This window comes from Bombyx mori, chromosome 12 (genome assembly GCF_030269925.1).
Source record: "Bombyx mori chromosome 12, ASM3026992v2".
Classification (NCBI taxonomy): Eukaryota; Metazoa; Arthropoda; class Insecta; order Lepidoptera; family Bombycidae; genus Bombyx; species Bombyx mori.
In genome coordinates this window covers 7,448,248-7,466,780 of record NC_085118.1, presented here as the reverse complement: position 1 = coordinate 7,466,780, position 18,533 = coordinate 7,448,248, and the positions used below count along the sequence as shown (strand labels likewise).

Sequence of the window (18,533 nt, the reverse complement as noted above, 5' to 3'; positions counted from 1 at the left end):
CTTACTTATTCGTTTCTTGGTATATGTTACACTACCATAATTATGAAATAAAAGACGATATTTTCTTCATCGGAAAAGAAAGGTCACCTGTTAGCTTATCCTTCAAACTGCATTGGCGTTTAAATATATGCCAGAAACTTGTAAGGAAATAAAAAGTTTAAAAACATAAAAAAAACACGCATTAAGAGGAAGACAATTTTTTTATTTTGATGAAACCGGTCAGGATATTATTAAACAATATTTACAATTGGAATATTGGGACTGTAATTTTACATGTTTTGGTTTTGGCGGGCTTTCTGTCTCTCTACCACAGACTATATCAAATGTGTCTAGAGGATGCTCTCAGTGTTTTTAGTGCTCTTCCAATCCCCCGCTTAATAAAATTAGTAGTATTAATGGCAATATTAGGCTAATGTAAAAAAAATTGGTGTCATCGATACGTGTACATATTTTCACGTTTATCAAAAATTACGTTGATAGATTCCGTGACACAGATAGGTAGAAACAAGTACACGTCAAAGTAATAAAAGCGCGTTAATTAGAATAAAACCGATGCCACTAGTCGTCCGTACATTATTCTAATATTTTTAATAAAGTATCATACGTTTTTATTAGGTATATATGAAACAAAATCGTACCTTAAAGTTTGGGCGTTATTGTTTTGAATTATGGAATACGTCAATTATCGTATTTTGTAATAAAACTATTTTAATATATAATAAAAAAAACTATTTTAATATGTAATAAAAAAAAACACAGTAAAATCCGATATACCTACCTTGTTTGCGACCATAAATATTGTCCACGCCCAAGGGATACGTAGCATTAGCTGAATGTTCTTGTCTGAAAGAAATATAAGAAATATAAAGTTGAATTATTCGGCGAACTTTTCCACCCCAAGCATTCTTTATTTAATTTTTATTTTTACGACACAGTAAGACGCGGCTTTGCTTTAACTTTTTATTGTTACTGTCTTAGTGCCCTCTAATTTTTGGCTTCAATTACATTTTTTGCTTTGCTCTTTTATTAAAACATTACTTTTAACGATGAAAGTCTTGCCCCAAACATTACGTAATTAAAGACGTATATTGTTAAAATTTCGTAGAACGAATTAGAAGAATACGAATGTAAAGAATAACACGGATCTCTCTTCTTTCTCAGGTACTTCTCAAGGTGAATAGATCTATATCTATACCGAGGAAAGAATCCATCTCACACGGACCGGAACTCGTTTACAAAAAAAAAAAAAAAAATAGACCAACGCTTTTTAACCGAAATCATTTATCATGTTTGCACAGATCCCAAGACAAACTGCTACCAAGTTTCAGTTTGCCGTAGATAAGATTACGTGCATTTGTTTTTACCTTGTCTACCGATTCTCGGGCCATTTTTTTAAAACAGTGCTCCATTGTTAGTCTCTAGTTCTACACGCGGAGTTTCCGAGAGTATGGAACGTTAGAGGAAGCGTTGATACCAAATTACGATATTGTAGTAGCTTGTAGTACTTTTGTAGGTAACCTTAGTTCATGCGTTCATAGTACAGCTTAGAGCGAAACTAGACAACGAAGAATCCGAATTATATTGCTCATTAACAATTCGGGTCATTTTAGCTTGCAATACATTTAAAAACACAATTGATCGAAACAAAATATGTCTACGTAAAAAAACAACCAACAAAATTACGAAATAAAATAAATTTGGCAATTTAGTGAGTTTTGCTTATTTTTATCACGAAGAACAAAAAGCGGGTATACCTCCCAACTGATAGTGGATAGTGTACAGTAGTAGTAGTAGCAATAGTAGTAATAGTAGATAGTAGTGGTCTGGTGATTCTGAAGTCGTGGCCTAAATGATAAGACGTCCGTTGCATTCGTATCTAGCGATGCAACGGTGCTCGAATCCCGCAGGCGGGTACCAATTTTTCTAATGAAATACGTACTTGACAAATGTTCGCGATTGACTTCCACGGTGAAAAAATAACATCGTGTAATGTAAATCAAAGCCGCAAAATTATAATTTGCGTAACTACTAGTGGTAGGACCTCTTGTGAGTCCGCACGGGTAGGTACCACCACCTCGCCCATTTCTGCCGTGAAGCAGTAATGCGTTTCGGTTTGAAGGGTGGGGCAGCCGTTGTAACTTTACTGAGACCTTAGAACTTATATCTCAAGATGGGTGGTGCATTTACGTTGTAGATGTCTATGGGCTCCAGTAACCGCTTAGCACCAGGTGTGCTGTGAGCTCGTCCATCCATCCTAGCAATGAAAAAAAATGGCTACCTTCGCTCATAGCTTCGTCACTGCGCGTACCTACTGCACGTTTTCGATTCATTTTGAATGTCAAACAAACAATCATGATAATAATCCAGGGGCAGACACGCATTTTTTCCAAATAATAAGTCCTATTCTTTTCATTTTTTTAAAATTTATTTAAATAAATATTAAAGAAAATTTAAAAACTCTAAACAGTTGGTATTAAGGAGATCAACGATGCGTTTCGATTCTCGAAAATAAAATATGGATCACACTATTTTAAAATTTAAAACCAGAATGCGTAGTACGTAAAACAATAAATAGTTTCAAACGATAAATATACATTTATGATTAAGCTTACAATAAGCTGTCAGCGTGTTACTTTTGGTCTTTACAATTGTTAAAACTGAACAGAGAGGATGTTTACACCATGTGAAAACTATGATTTAGTGTAAGTAATTATAAGTGAGTGTGAACACGTCCACTAAGAGTTTAGAATAGGTATATAAATATAATAACAAAGACTCGACTGTCTATTCATAGACTGTCGGTAGCTGTTTGTATACTTAATAGTTCACGTGGCGTCCGAGATGATTTTTATGAAGTAGAAAAATGTACGGCCTTTTTTTGTACAGTCATCAAGCTTGTTATTTTAATGGTTACGTAATTTGTAACTCTAGCATACTAATGAGTAAAATCGATGTGAATTTAATGGAAATATGTATACGTGATTTAACACTTTTAAAATTAGGTGTAGAATTTGGGAATATAAATTAAGTTTATATTTATTTATTAAATCTACTTTACGTTTTCGAAAAGTAATATTGAGTAAATACAGTATGCTAATATGTTGAATATGTTCGTGTGCCACTTATCATTCATTGATAGTTTTGTACCTAAAATCTTTTCGTGTCAAATGCTAAAAACAACCGAAGAGATAGAATACAAAATAACCAAAAAAAAAATCACTCTTTTATAATATATTACATATCTATTGAAAATTTTATCTCACAGTACGTACAGCGCATACAATCGATCCGGATTTCCATCATATTTGTAAAACTATCTATCAACTGTATATCTGTCGGTTATATCTGGGGACTCCTTTGTGGGTGCTATTTGATCAGTGACACGAGCTGTGAGTGATGAATATTGCCAGGCAAATATACAGAAAGCAAAACTATACGCGGTTTTAGTTTCACTAGGGTTGGTCTGTGTGCAGAATGGGTAGGCAGACAGGAAAATTGGGTAGAAAGTTTTAACTTATCATAATACAGAGACAATTATTGTTTGTAGTACATTTAATGCTGAAATTTTTATTTATTGCTTAGATGGTTGGACGAGCTCACAGCCTACCTGATGTTAAGTGGTTATTGGTGCCCATAGACATCTACAACGTAAATGCCGCCAAACACCTTGAGATATGAGTTCTAAGGTCCCAGAAAAGTTACAATGGCTGCCCAACCCTTCAAATCGAAACGCATTACTGCTTCACGGCAGAAATAGGCAGGGTGGTGGTACCTACCCATGTGGACTTACAAGAGGTCCTACCACCGGTATATATGGTAAATAGGGCGTTACGTGCATATACGAATTTGTATGTCAGCTTCGAACTATTACGTAGTTACGGGCGCGTTAATATATAGTCAATTACAGGTAATACATATTAATAAAAAATGATTTTATTTTTATTAAATTACTAGCTGACCCGGCAGACTTTGTAGTGCCTCAATCGATAAACAAAAGACCTAAACTTTTGTATAAAATAAACTTAAAACAAACAAAATGGATCCGTCCGACGGGGGACATATTAAAGGAAAAACAAAATTGTTATTTTTATTTAATTCCGAGCATTTTTATTCACTTATCTACCTTTTAAACCTTCTCTGGACTTCCACAAATAATTCAAGACCAAAATTAGCCAAATCGGTCCAGCCGTTCTCGAGTTTTAGCGAGACGAACGAACAGCAATTCATTTTTAGGTTATCGTTTTAACATTCAATGGTAATTTATCATTTTCTATTATTAATAATATTAAATGTCCCTTGTTTGGGCGATAGTCTGAATCGTAAGTGTAGTAAATCACTCGAAAATCGTATGGTAATAAATCGAACGCATTTTAATGGCTGTTTATCGGAGTGAGCTTTGCGGTATTCAGATTACGCGTATGATGTAAGTGGCCGAGGGCGCGCCACGTGCTCCTTATCTATCTCTCTACACTTTCAATATTCGATTTCGTCGCTAATGTTTTTTTTTGTTTTGTTCGTCCGCGCGACTCTGAAAGGTGCGTTAATGTTTACTTCCCAAAAAAAATAATGTAAGATTTTTAATTTATTTTTTAAACTGCCCCTTAGCTAATTCTGAATGGAATTTATTCACTTTAATACTTAAAATAGGAAATATACGCGTGATTATTTCGCGGTAGAAATAGGCAAAACGGTGGTACCCGCCCAAGCTGAGTGGCAATTCGCCTTCCACTAATAGTGATATACAATAGCCTTTTACAAAAGAGAGGAGAAGAGAGTGATGCTATTCTAGCCGTAGGAAAATAGGTACTGCCACGAGAATCTTCTAACTCAGTAACCAGTACGATAATGTTATTAAGATACCTAGAACTATAAATTTTTTTTTATTTTTTATTGCTTAGATGGATGGACGAGCTCACAGCCCACCTGATGTTAAGTGGTGTTAGTGGTTAAAGACTATCTTCCAACCTAACATACAAAGTATGTAAATTATTATAGAAAAAAAATCTTCTTAATCAAAATAAAATGATTACAAAATGTACTAAAAGTTTGAATTTCAAAAAGAAAGCCATAAGCTTTCATTTCATTTCTACTACCAAAAATCAGCTCCCATCTGCAATACTAAATACCCTTTGGTATTACTTTGGTATTACGAGTCAAACACGAAAAAAAAATCGTCACGCCACACAATCGCACCCCCAAAACGTAACCGAAAACGAGTCTCACCGCAATCCAAGCTAATGGAGTGTCTCATAATGACGGTTGCTGACATAAAAATAAATAGGCGAGACTCAGTTTCTGCGTAAGCCGATACTATGATAACAGCATCGCCCCCCTCCCGATAATTGCCAAACTTACACGTACCTAGTCGCAATGTATTATGGATTAGTTGATACCGAATGTAATTGAGGCTGCTACACTAATGCCGTGTTTCGGGAAACTCAAATGGTATAATTCCTAGAAGTTTTCTAGTTTATTTGCCTGATTAATAACAACATCGATACATAGTGATACTCGAGTTAATTCGTTAAAGTTACTTCTTGTACGTTTTGAAAATCCGTAGGCACTGCAACATGAACTATCGCAGCTTCTTTCCGGTCTTGTACCGGTCTTTCCTTAGTCGAATATCGTATGAACCTGTTTCGCCGCTAAGTAAGTGGTTTCATAATTAAAGTTACACCAAGGGCAAGGGTGAAGTTACATTCTGAACGCGGGCAAGGGCTTAAGGGCAAAGATTTAGGTGACAAAGTTTATTGCGTCCGAGAAATACTGTTGTCTATTACATGAACATAAATCACGGATGGGAAAACAATAAGCGTGAAATTGTGGAAACTGTGGACGACGTCTTACGGTATTAAATCTTGGGGGAGTGAAATAAATAAAAATAAATCTGTGCCAACCCTCACGCTAGAACGTTAGTGATTTATTTGATAAGTGTCGTAAAGCAAGGACTTTGTACGTTTCCTTTAATTATTTTTTGCTGATAAAACATTATTAAATTTATTTCGAGACATCTAGTTTAATAGAGGAATAGAGATATGGAAACAAGCTTGAGAATTCGATGTGGGCGGATAACCATGCAAGATTAGGAATATTTTTATTAAATTAGTTTCAAAAATACTTCATATGCATCAGCCCGTTAAGCTCAGAATATTTGTTTCTGTATTACAATTTTTACGACGGTAAAAAAGAATTTGCATGTCAAATTATGAATGTGGTTTGAGTAGATATTTCTAGATATAAAAAAATAGCGTTCGTTATTTCACGGATCCAGGCTTAGGTTTTTCTTAATAATAAATGTACGAGGCAAGAGCGACTATATCCACGAATTCCATACCTTCGAATACAAAAACATCTTGCACGGAGATAGTGACTCTGACCTTTAATCGAATGCAATGATGTACATATATGTAGCTATCAAGGTTATTAAATACTTCAGTAACGAAACGGTTAAGCAATAAGTATCGATAAGTAAAGATAAAAACAAAATAAATATTGTCAATTATTTGAAATAATTTAATAATAATAACAATAATTTCCGGCACCCATAAGACCGGGGCGTTTTTTTTTTCGAGACGACCGAGTCGATCGATGCCTAGCATTGTTTTAAGTGATTACCGTGATGATACGCCGCCTTGAGATATGAGGTCGAAATTTAAATTATTTAACCACTATACTACCCTTAATTAAGACGCAGACTGCTTTGTGCTAGTAATACGTAGGACGGTGACCCAACCCATGGTTGTTGAGTGCGGAACGTTTATTTATATTTCGTTATAACAACTGTTGTATCTTTCAAACTACTGTCCCGAAGAAACAGTCCGAATGATAGTATCACCACATCACTAATAAAGCTAATTCAAACGTCCACTGTTAGTGTAAGTGCAATGTCATAAACCGCAGTAACGTGCTACTATGTCCGCAGCTCCAGACCGGGTCGACCACCGAAGCGCGCGACCGGAGTGGGACTCTCTCTGGCAGCGACACAGTTCCCTGGGCATCCCTTCAAGAAACACCGTCTCGAAAACGGCGACTATTCACCTTACGAAAACGGACACATGAGCGGTGAGCTATTAGAAATTATGTATAGGAATATTGTTTTACACACACACCAAGATATATTTTAGTGATTGTAATTGAAATATGCATATTAACAGAAATGCTTCGCGGCTGGGAAGTATTTTTTTGGGAGTAAAAATTTCAACTATCGAGGCATCAATTAAGGTTTTGGCCTGTTTAGACCTCATTTCAACGGAAAATAAAGTAGGATATTCAAATTTTTATAGCTGTTATTAAAGCCGAGATCGAAATCTAGTTATCATTGCTTAGTTTCTATTAACTTTTATTTTATTTTATAGTACGCTCTACTATCGAATTCGAATTCGAATTCTGAACATAATTGAAGACTGGCAGATAAATAATTAGATTCATTTTATGTGTTACTAGTTTTTCAATTTTCTTGCGTTAAATTTTGAAATGAAAAAACAATACCAAAATACGTTGCCTTGCAAAAAAAACTCGGTTGTCAAACAGAGAATAATATAGAGTATGTTACATATGTATTTACCTATTTATATTTATAGAAACAATTAATTTTGGGGTGCGAATCTATTTTTGAAATTAGAAGTATGGAATATTAATTTTTTTAAAGAATAGGTACTACATCTCTATGTGTCATGATGGGTGACGGCATCAATGCCGCAATGTGAGCGTCTAAGAGCTCCGATAAAGACTTGATACACGCCTCGCGTGCGTCTAGTATCAGACAAAGAAGAACAAAAGAGTGTAATCAATTATGCCGTGTATCATATTAAAGTGACTCAAAAGAGTGTTACTTGGGCGAATAAATATTTAAAAAAATCAACCGGGTCCGCCTTAAATATCACATTAAAAACTTCCGCACTCATTTATGCAGCCCATAATGAACGTACAAATTTGATGCTGAATAATTAATCGCAACGTAATCTGGCTTTGTAATATAAATCAAAACAAACGGCACCATGACATGTGATAACATCAAAATCGGGTTTGTGTAAGCTCCGGATAGGCGCCGGATATGAAGCCCCGTCTTCTCGGGAGGTATACCTCCTCATTCCGTATACAAATTACACAAATACAAAATTATCCCAACACAAACGGAGAAAAGGGAATAAAGTGATTAAATAGAGCTCAGCGCAAGACGGCTAGCAATCAATCATTTTTGTCGCTTACGGCTTTGTTGATTTAGGTCTCATCCATCTCGTTCTCCCTCTACTTTTTTGGATTCTTCGTCTCTCTTGTGCTTGAAGTGTCATACCAGACAAGGGAGCAATTACATTCGTGATCTTGCATAAGCAACACTTGGTTATCACACTACCGCGTTTGACTTTAAGTGTGGTTTTTACGAAATTTTTTTTACCGAATTTGCAATGCAATTTATTGTGGAACGTTGTTCTCAATTGAGACTGTTTTCAAAGAATTTTTGTTTTCCTTTAATATTTTTTCTTTGAAAGGAATTATAATAAGAATCATGAATTCATAGCCGCTGTCATTTCACGACCCGTTTGTGACGCATCCATCTCAGCTAGTTGGTTTTAATTATTTTACAATTAGTTGAAGATTGATGATTCTCGTAGGGATTTCAAATGAGATTTGAAGATTAAGATGAGTTTTAACAGTGTATTTTATTGAACATGGATATTATTTTTTATTTTAATCGTTCTACTGCAAAAATCAGTTAATGAAGATGGGAGATGGAGATGCTTTAAATACAGTTTTACTTTAATTAATTTATTTAATTCTACATTATAGATATATGCAATTGAGAGTGGTACTATGCTTGTATGTGATTAAATTTATTTTTGAAACTATTATCCTTTATTTATAAACGATATTATAAACGATTATCCTTCCCAGACTATCATTAAATCCATACAATACATACATACATTTGTTGAAACTCTTATGAGCTTCTTTAAATGTTGAAAATAACTGTAATAAATATGAATACAATCAGATTAATGGTTTGACAACGCGTAAAGAACAAACGTGCATTTTGTTTATGAATATAGACAAAAGACAGACATAAATATAGATGTGTTTAACAGGAGAACCTTACACGATAATTTTTCATAATTAATTTATTTATTATAAAAAAAGAACACAATATTCCTAACCTAAAAGTACATGTTATTATCCGCAACATGCTTCGTCCGATAATTGTCTATCTCCCTTCATCACTACGCTACGACCACCTTCAAGTACCACTGTATTTTCATCGTCCTTCTGTTGTAGGTAGAACTGTTAGGTAAAAGTGGATAAGTGCATTTGTGGGAAAAACCAATTTAGTAAAACGACTACATCACATCACTTTAATTTTCTACTATAAAAAATTAACATTTTGTTCAACTATAGGTTGCGGTTTAGTTTTTTAAAAAACAAAAAAACATTCCTTGCTTTTCTTTCCCTACCTATGCTGATAGCTGAGAGGTTATGTCAGCTTCGACGGGGCTCAAACCGGAGTGTTGCTAACACTGGCCCTAGCAAGAACAGTGCTTCGCAGAATCTACCACCGGATCGGAAACGCGACCCACTGAGAAGATCTGACGAGAAACTCAGTGGCCTGTGTCTATGGGAGTTCCTTGCATTGAACATTTTCATTAATGCGCTTAAAAAACAATACGCTAGCTATCGGTTTTGAGTCGTTGATAGCACCACTAAATATAGCATTATCATCATCTAACCTTGTTACCTGTCTTCTTGTCCTCCTTACTATATTCTTCTCTTGATGACTGGTGATAGAACATGGCGTCAATTCGGACAATTTACTAGAACCGATAGAACTGCTCTGTTCATTTCTAGCACGAAGCAATCGGCGGGTTATTGCATTGAATTTGTATTTTCTATTTGATAGCTTAAGTCAGGAAGTGGCATCCTAAAAACTACGTCGACTACGTTCGCTAAGGCCCGATTATAAAAAGTATATCATGTTCAAATATCTACATGCTTCTCATTGAATCAAGGTAATGAAATATTTGTAATTTCAAGGCATTAATCCATTAGATCCGTTATGATTATTAAATATCCGAATTAATAATGGGTTTTTTCAATAAATAAATTACCTCTTCTTGTGCTCTTTTTAGCTGATTATTCAGCTAAAAGTCACGCACAAAATGAACTGTATGCTTTTGGCTTCATTTGAAATAGACGAAAGAACGAATTTTCACATGTATGTACATATATACCTAGGTGAAAAGACTCAATTTTATAATAATTTAAGCCATTCTAATTAAATTCGTGCGCGTATCAAGTTTCTGCGTTCGGTATATGTACGGTCTCTGGCGTTAAGCCAATATTATTTTGACGAGTCGTTGACAGTGGTTTACTGTTGATGATACAGCACACGTACACACGAACCCTGAGAAGGTGCACTCACACAGGTACATACCGCATTCGTACACATCACACATCGATGTTTGGGGTGTCACCATTTGAATGAGTGAGTGAGGTGGCGGGTGGCCTATTTTCACCCTGTGAAATAATAGGATACGAAAACAGAATATAATCCTCCTGCGACGGTTGAACGGAATGGAAATAGGAATATGAAATGCGTTAAAGGGCTGTGCCCACGTGCTCGGTGAAAGGGTTACGCAATCGTGTTTATCTTAAGGCGGTAAATCTAAAATCGATGTTAATCTGGCATTACGATAAAAGATTTCTGATGCGTTAAGTTGTAGGTAGGCAGCATCAGAAATCCTCGGGCGGTTTGATGTTCACGTTCGTCACCTTGAAGTAATTTTATGTTCTACTCTTAGTAAATTATGATTTATCTATGACTAGTGGCCCGCCCCGGCTTCGCTTGGGAAGTAGCGCACGCGATGTAAAGAATTTTAAATAATTTTTTTACACATTATTGGAGTTTTAGTAAGGTACCCTATTTTTTTTAAATATAATAAATATAGCCTATGTCACCCGGGGATAGCGTAGCTTTCCAACACTGAAAGAATTTTTTAAATCGGTTCAGTAGTTTCGGAGCCTATTCAATACAAACAAACAAACAAATCTTTCCTCTTTATAATATTAGTATAGATATAGACTAGTATAGACAAATCTATCGCAGTGTTGACCGCTACTTCTTCACTTGTAAAAAAGATAGTTCATAGTTCGAGTCAGTCTAACTTGTAATAAAATTTGAAATTCATATCAACAAGTTAAACGAAGAAAAAAATATTGTACTATAAAATTTCATATTATCTATTCAACATAGATCCCACATCTACATAGTTAAATAAAAAAAAAACACTTATACTTAGCTTTTATATATGGCCATATAACCCACGACGTCTTGAAAAGTAGAATTCAAATTATTTAAAATTACTTTTTTTTTTCGTTTAGTCCTTTTTTTTTACACAACCCTACGATGTTCGCCTTTTATAATGAAAATGACGTGTTGATAATAATTAAAGGTTTCGTTCTGTGCCGTGACTGGGATTGTGTTACGGGGGGTTAATGTAAAGCATTACGACATTACTCGCTGGGGTACAAAGCTTAACATTCTGATTGAATTCTGCGACTGAAATTAAGTAAGGATTTGCCTGTTTATGTTAAGGGGATCTCGGATCAACGTTTTGCGATTCGGTTGTCTGTTCACGCCCTGTCTTGTTCATAAGCATGTTGTTTTGTTTTTATTTGGATACTTTTTACCTTTCTCATCTATTTTTACAATAATTCAGTAGCATTCCTTATAATTCCAAGTACGTGATATTCTTACCAGCTAGTTCGATATCTTACGACACCTTATAGAGCGGTGTTCCATTTGTCGTTGCATATTTAGAAACACGAATGTGATGTCAGCGTGGTCCATAAGATAAGACGTCCGGTACGCTCTTATCGAACGATTATGCCGGTGTTCAAATCCCGCAGGCTGGTAGCCAAATTTTCCATCGTAGAACATATTTATGAATGATAATTACTAATGATAAAGCGTTTGTAAGCTCGCACAAAAAGGTACCACCACCATTTCTGCCACGAAGTAGCAATGCGTTCCGGCTTAAAGAATGGGACAGCCCTTATACCATCTACCTTAGACTTAGACCTCGTCTCTTAAGGTGTATGGCGGCATTTACGTTGCGTTGTTATTCATTAACACTAGGGGAGCCGTGAAATTATTAAAAAAAATAATAAAGCCAAAAAAATGTGTCTTAAACGTCACTAGACGCATTTTCGTAGGTATGATTGACTGATTTTTGTTCTTCAAATTCTAATGAATTATGTCATTCGTAATTTTAATAATAGCAATTAAAAAAAAATTACTACTTGCAAGTCAACCAATTATCAAAGAATATTATTCCTGGTTATACGTTAAACGATCTAACCTTTTCTATCGCAAACAAGGAAGGCAAAAAACGTTTCTCGTATTCATTGTAATCAGGAAAAAACATCTTCCACATTCTGCTTCAACAAAAACTCACGGCAAACGGATCCCGCGTCGGCAATCATAGCAATTTCTTGCTACTCAACAAAGCGTTTACAATTTAAATGTTTAAAACATCAACTTGCAATTGCGGGCAATCAAACAAATTGCCGTTGCACCTTGTAAGGAAATCGTAATAATAACTGCGACGCCAGCAATTAAAAGCCCAAGCGAAGCGAGACGAAAGTGTGATTTTAAATCAGAGTGTCAAACGCGGTAATTTTATCATTCTTAAGGTACCTAATGTTCTATTAGAAAACTCAAAGTAAAATGAAGATTTTCCTTACTTACTTCCTGGACTGAATGAACTGACTTTAATACCACCGTGCATGTCGAATCCTGTGTGCTTAGTGCGAGTTTTTTTATCGTTCTCGAAAGCGTATAAGTTAGCCCAATTTTGTATGCGGAACAGCGCCCCTAGCGGCAAACTTAGGCAAACGATCCCATTCCATACAAATATGAGTATAACTTTTACGCTATCGAGAACGTTAAAAAACTCGCACTAAGCACACTGAAGTTGAGACATCAGTTACGTTACGCGCAGGCTGGAGAGCAAATTAAGGGATGTGATTATCATAAAAAAAAAAACAATATAGATGATTTCAATGTGTTCTTTAAATGATATATGATATTTTCTTTGGTTTTCGTCGTGGCTTTGGTCGTTGTTGACCATGAAAACTGTAAAATATGAGAAACGTCGGATTTAATATAATCACAATAAAAAAAGCGCTGTCAAACCGTAAAAGTTGCAATTATGATTGATATACGATTCAAAATATTTTGTAAATTTCTGTTATATGCTGTATATACATATATTTGGAAAAACCAATCTCTAAATATCTTATAGTGACGTGACAAAGCGTCGTCGACAAAACGTTGTTTTTATTTTTTTAGCATTAAGCTTTCAATAACTTGTGTGTGTAATATTTACAATATGCGGCTTACAAATATGGAGTTTATGCATCAGAAGTCATCATTGCGGTAAGATTGTATCGACACATACCTAACACACACACGTCTAAAACAAACTAACGTGATTAATTTATAGTAGGAAATGTGAGTAGTGAAGTATTTAAAGTTACAAGTAGTAGTAGTAGTAGTAGTAGTACCGTATTATTTTTTTCGCAAGAGACACTGAAAAGTTACGACCTACCTGATAGTACGTCTCGCGGATCGTCGTATTCCCTTGCGGGGGCACGGAGCGGGCCTCGGGGAAAGCCCTCTGCCCGGGCTGGATCTCCCTGCCCAATGAGGCAGGGGTGATGCACTGCAGGCTGGTCTAATGCAGGCTTGAGGTAGTGGTGGGTAGGACTTTCCCTTTTCTTCATCTTCTTTATCTCTTCCGTCTTCTCTTCTTTTCTTCTTTCTTGGGGGTCGTTGGTCGCTGGTCTCCTCCATGTTGTTTTTTTTAGACTTCTTACTTTAAAAATCTGGATTTATCTTGAAATGGTGGATCCCGGAGTTATTGATAGTACCTGGTTGCTGGAGCAAAAGATATACTAATATGAAGTACTACAATTCAATTATATCGTGTAGTCTGACCCAGCCTTCAACCAATCAGAGTGCATAACTGCTTTGGGACCGAAATAGGCAGGATCATCATACCTCCATGTGATTCCTAAATGCAAAATCGTCTAGACATCTGAAATAATTAACAGATGGCATATAAAAATAAAATGGATTATTCAAACTTATATGAAATAGGTCGTGCGGTCAAGTTACTCCACCTGCACTCGTATACATGTCTGACTCATTGTCACCTGATAAAATCAATTACCAACTTACCTCTACCAATTTACAATCGATACATTGAAGAAACGGTTAATTAATTGAATTTATTAGCATGAGACAATAATAAATTCTATTAATAAGTAAATTGTTTAATTATACGTAAGCTTTCAATTAACTTAAACTTAAAGTTTTTTATAAAATTTCGTACAACTTAAAAATGTAACGACTTTTTTTTTTAAGGAGAAGAAAACCGTAACCAAATTAACAATTCTCTCCGAATAGGCCTACCGTCGAGTTCGGGCATTTCCTGGGCGGGATCGGGGCGATTGCTCGCCGCCTCGCTCCTCGTCCAGTGATTCTCACGGGGGACCTCAATGCGAAGTCTGTCGCATGGGGCTCCCCCCGCTCGGACGCTCGTGGTAGGCTACTGGAGAGGTGGGCGCACGCGGCCGGCCTCTGTTTGTTGAATAGAGGTTCGGTTGCGACGTGCGTGCGGTGGCAGGGCGAGTCTATTGTGGACGTTACGTTCGCAAGCCCGGCCATCGCACGCCGTATCCGCGACTGGAGAGTTTTGGAGGGGGCGGAGACGCTGTCAGATCACCGATATATTCGGTTTGATCTCTCCGCCCGCTCCGCAGTCGCGGACGTCCACGGGGACCACCCCCGTGGTGCATCCCGGTCATTCCCCAAGTGGGCACTGAAGCGCCTGAATAAGGCGCTCCTGATGGAAGCCTCTACGGTGGCGGCGTGGGCGCCCATGCGTCCACACCCGGTCGAGGTCGAGGGAGAGGCGGGGTGGTTCCGGGACACGATGCGTCGCATCTGTGATGCGTCGATGCCCCGGATCGGCCCTAGACTCCCTAATCGCCAGGCGTACTGGTGGTCGCCCGAAATTGCGCAACTCCGCGTGGAGTGCGTTCGGGCGAGGCGCGAGTGCGCCAGGCATCGCCGCCGCCGCCTGCCGCGGCGCAACGATCCGGTTGCGTTCGCGGCGGCAGAGGCCCGGCTGCACGGCGCATTTCGCGTCGCGCAGAGGGCATTGCAGCTGGCCATCAGAAGAGCCAAGAACCAACACATGGAGGGTCTCTTGGAGACGCTGGATGAGGATCCGTGGGGGCGGCCCTATCATATGGTGCGCAATAAAATGCGCCCATGGGCCCCCCCGATCACGGAGCGTCTCCAGCCTCAGCAGCTGCGGGACATCGTCTCGGCGCTGTTCCCGCAGGAGCGGGAGGGATTTTTCGCTCCCGCTATGGACGCGCCGCCGGAATACGACGGCGAAGTCCCTGCTGAGGTGCCCCGCATAACGGGGGCGGAGCTCCGTGTGGCCGTGCGCAAAATGTGCGCGAAAGACACTGCACCCGGCCCGGACGGCGTGCATGGCCGGGTTTGGGCCTTGGCTCTTGGTGCCCTAGGGGACCGACTCTTGAGGCTTTACAACTCCTGCCTCGAGTCGGGACGGTTTCCTTCATCGTGGAGGACGGGCAGACTCGTGCTGTTGAGAAAGGAGGGGCGCCCGGCGGATACTGCCGCCGGGTACCGTCCCATCGTGTTGCTGGATGAGGTGGGCAAGCTGCTGGAACGCATTCTGGCGGCCCGCATCATCCAGCATCTGGTCAGGGTGGGACCCGATCTGTCGGCGGAGCAGTATGGCTTCCGAGAGGGCCGCTCAACGGTAGACGCGATCCTTCGCGTGCGGGCCCTCTCGGAGGAGGCCGTCTCCAGGGGTGGGGTGGCTTTGGCGGTGTCTCTCGACATCGCCAATGCGTTTAACACCCTGCCCTGGTCCGTGATAGGGGGGGCGCTGGAACGGCACGGAGTGCCCCCCTACCTTCGCCGGCTGGTGGGTTCCTACTTGGAGGACAGATCGGTCACGTGTACCGGACACGGTGGGATCGTGCACCGGTTCCCGGTCGTGCGCGGTGTTCCACAGGGGTCGGTGCTCGGCCCCCTTTTGTGGAATATCGGGTATGACTGGGTACTGAGGGGTGCCCTCCTCCCGGGCCTAAGCGTAATCTGTTACGCAGACGACACGTTGGTCGTGGCCCGGGGGGGGAGTTTTGCTGAGTCTGCCCGTCTTGCTACCGCTGGGGTGGCGCATGTCGTCGGCAAAATCAGGAGATTGGGCCTCGACGTGGCACTCAGTAAATCCGAGGCCATGTGGTTCCACAGGCCCCGGAGAGTGCCACCTGTCGATGCCCATATCGTGGTTGGAGGCGTCCGGATTGGGGTCGGGGTGCAGTTGAAGTACCTCGGCCTCATTCTGGACAGTCGTTGGACCTTCCGTGCTCATTTTCAGCACCTGGTCCCTCGTTTGTTGGGGGTGGCCGGCGCGTTAAGCCGGCTTCTGCCCAACGTCGGGGGGCCTGACCAGGTGACGCGCCGTCTCTATACGGGGGTGGTGCGATCAATGGCCCTATACGGGGCGCCTGTGTGGGGCCAGTCCCTGGCCGCGGGGGTGGCGAAGCTGCTGCAACGGCCGCAACGCACCATCGCGGTCAGGGTCATCCGTGGTTATCGCACCATCTCCTTTGAGGCGGCGTGTGTACTGGCTGGGACGCCGCCTTGGGCTCTGGAAGCGGAGGCGCTCGCCGCTGACTATCAGTGGCGGGCTGACCTTCGCGCCCGGGGCGTGGCGCGTCCCAGCCACAGTGTGGTCAGAGCGCGGAGGGCCCAATCTCGGCGGTCCGTGCTGGAGTCATGGTCCAGGCGGCTGGCTGATCCTTCGGCCGGTCGTAGGACCGTCGAGGCGATTCGCCCGGTCCTTGTGGATTGGGTGAATCGTGACAGAGGACGCCTCACTTTCCGGCTCACGCAGGTGCTCACTGGGCATGGTTGCTTCGGTGAGTTCCTGCACCGGATCAGAGCCGAGCCGACGGCAGAGTGCCACCATTGTGATTGCGACTTGGACACGGCAGAGCATACGCTCGTCGCCTGCCCCGCATGGGAGGGGTGGCGCCGTGTCCTCGTCGCAAAAGTAGGAAACGACTTGTCGTTGCCGAGTGTTGTGGCATCGATGCTCGGCGACGACGAGTCGTGGAAGGCGATGCTCGACTTCTGCGAGTGCACCATCTCGCAGAAGGAGGCGGCGGGGCGCGTGAGAGACGCACAATCCCGCCGCCGTCGAGCGGGGGCCAGGGAGGCGGATCTCGCCCAAGCCCTGGCCCTCTAAGTGTTTCGGGTCCCCCTCACATGTCGGTCTGGGGACCGGCGAAGGGGGCCTAAGAAGACGACGTGCAAGCTGCTCTGCACGCGTTTTACGCAAGAGCATCCGGGTGATGGAAGGCCGGCTATCCTCGACTCGCGCTGGTTCTGGTCCAGCGGGGTATTCCGTAGGATAGCTCACTCTAACCGGCGCCATGTAGGCGGGCTTCGGATAGCCTGCCGACCGAGAGGGCTGGTGGTCGTGGCGCCGACGACCGCCGGTCCGGCGTCCCGAGGGGGAGGGTGATGGGAGAGATGTGCTCCGCACTAAACGCTTCACTTTCCCCCCTCTGCCTCTTCATGAGTTCTGTCTCATGCGAGGTTTGGACGTTGGTTGTTGAGCGACAGGAGGTTTTAGTCAGTTCGACTCTGACATGCTCCGCCCTCTATCCCCAGTGGAGGGCGGAAGTCCGGCGATTTCGTCCTGACCAAAAAAAAAAAAAAAAAAAAAAAAAAAAAAAAAAAAAAAAAAAAAAAAAAAAAAAAAAAAAAAAAAAAAAAAACAAATTAACAAAAGAATCAAATTAAATACACAAATCAAGTCAATTAGATTATTCGAGTAACTTGAATTATTCGTAAGACTTTTTCATTCTGCCTACAGAAATAAACAAAGAAGCATTTAAATTCCATTGCCATAGTAGATTGTACAGACAGCGTTTAAGGCGCCGAAACGAGAATAGGTGAAAAACAATATTCATTTACATAGTAGTATAAATAGTTTAAATGTTTATTTGAGATACACATATATTACAGTCGCTTACTTAACTCGTAATGAAATGCGAGGGTATTTGACAAACGTCTTTTCGCGCTCCAGAGAGGTCGTTGACTCTGCACGCCAGCTGATTTTTATTGCGAAATAATACGTTAAGTACGTGATTTAATCTTTAACAATTATGAACTCTATCTCTACTCCACTAGGTCATTGTTCTTGGGACCGACACTAATAAACGTTATAGGTATATATAGTAATTATCCGTCTACCCTATACTACTTCTGATTAAAAGGTCGGAAAATTACTATACTCTATACTTTTCTATTAACTTCTTTTGTTATTGTTATTTTTAATCCATACTTATATGAGCGAGCTTACAAGCCGTCTGGTATTAAATGATTACTAGAGCTCATAGATAGCATTACGTGAATGACGCCT

General features: G+C 40.4%; 1 protein-coding gene across 7 annotated transcripts in view; it reads left to right on the top strand.

Annotated features, from left to right (window-relative positions):
* The window catches only part of LOC101745682 (dachshund homolog 2), a 175,685-nt gene that overhangs the window by 64,705 nt on the left and 92,447 nt on the right, over positions 1–18,533 (top strand). For 4 of the 7 annotated variants that reach the window (XM_021350079.3, XM_021350077.3, XM_062671421.1 and 1 more), the window contains one exon: positions 6,923–7,062. In XM_021350079.3, the coding sequence (XP_021205754.1) occupies positions 6,923–7,062 (140 nt within the window). The remainder of the gene's footprint in view (positions 1–6,922; positions 7,063–18,533) is intronic. The other 3 variants (XM_038014487.2, XM_021350080.3, XM_062671422.1) reach the window with 1 other exon arrangement.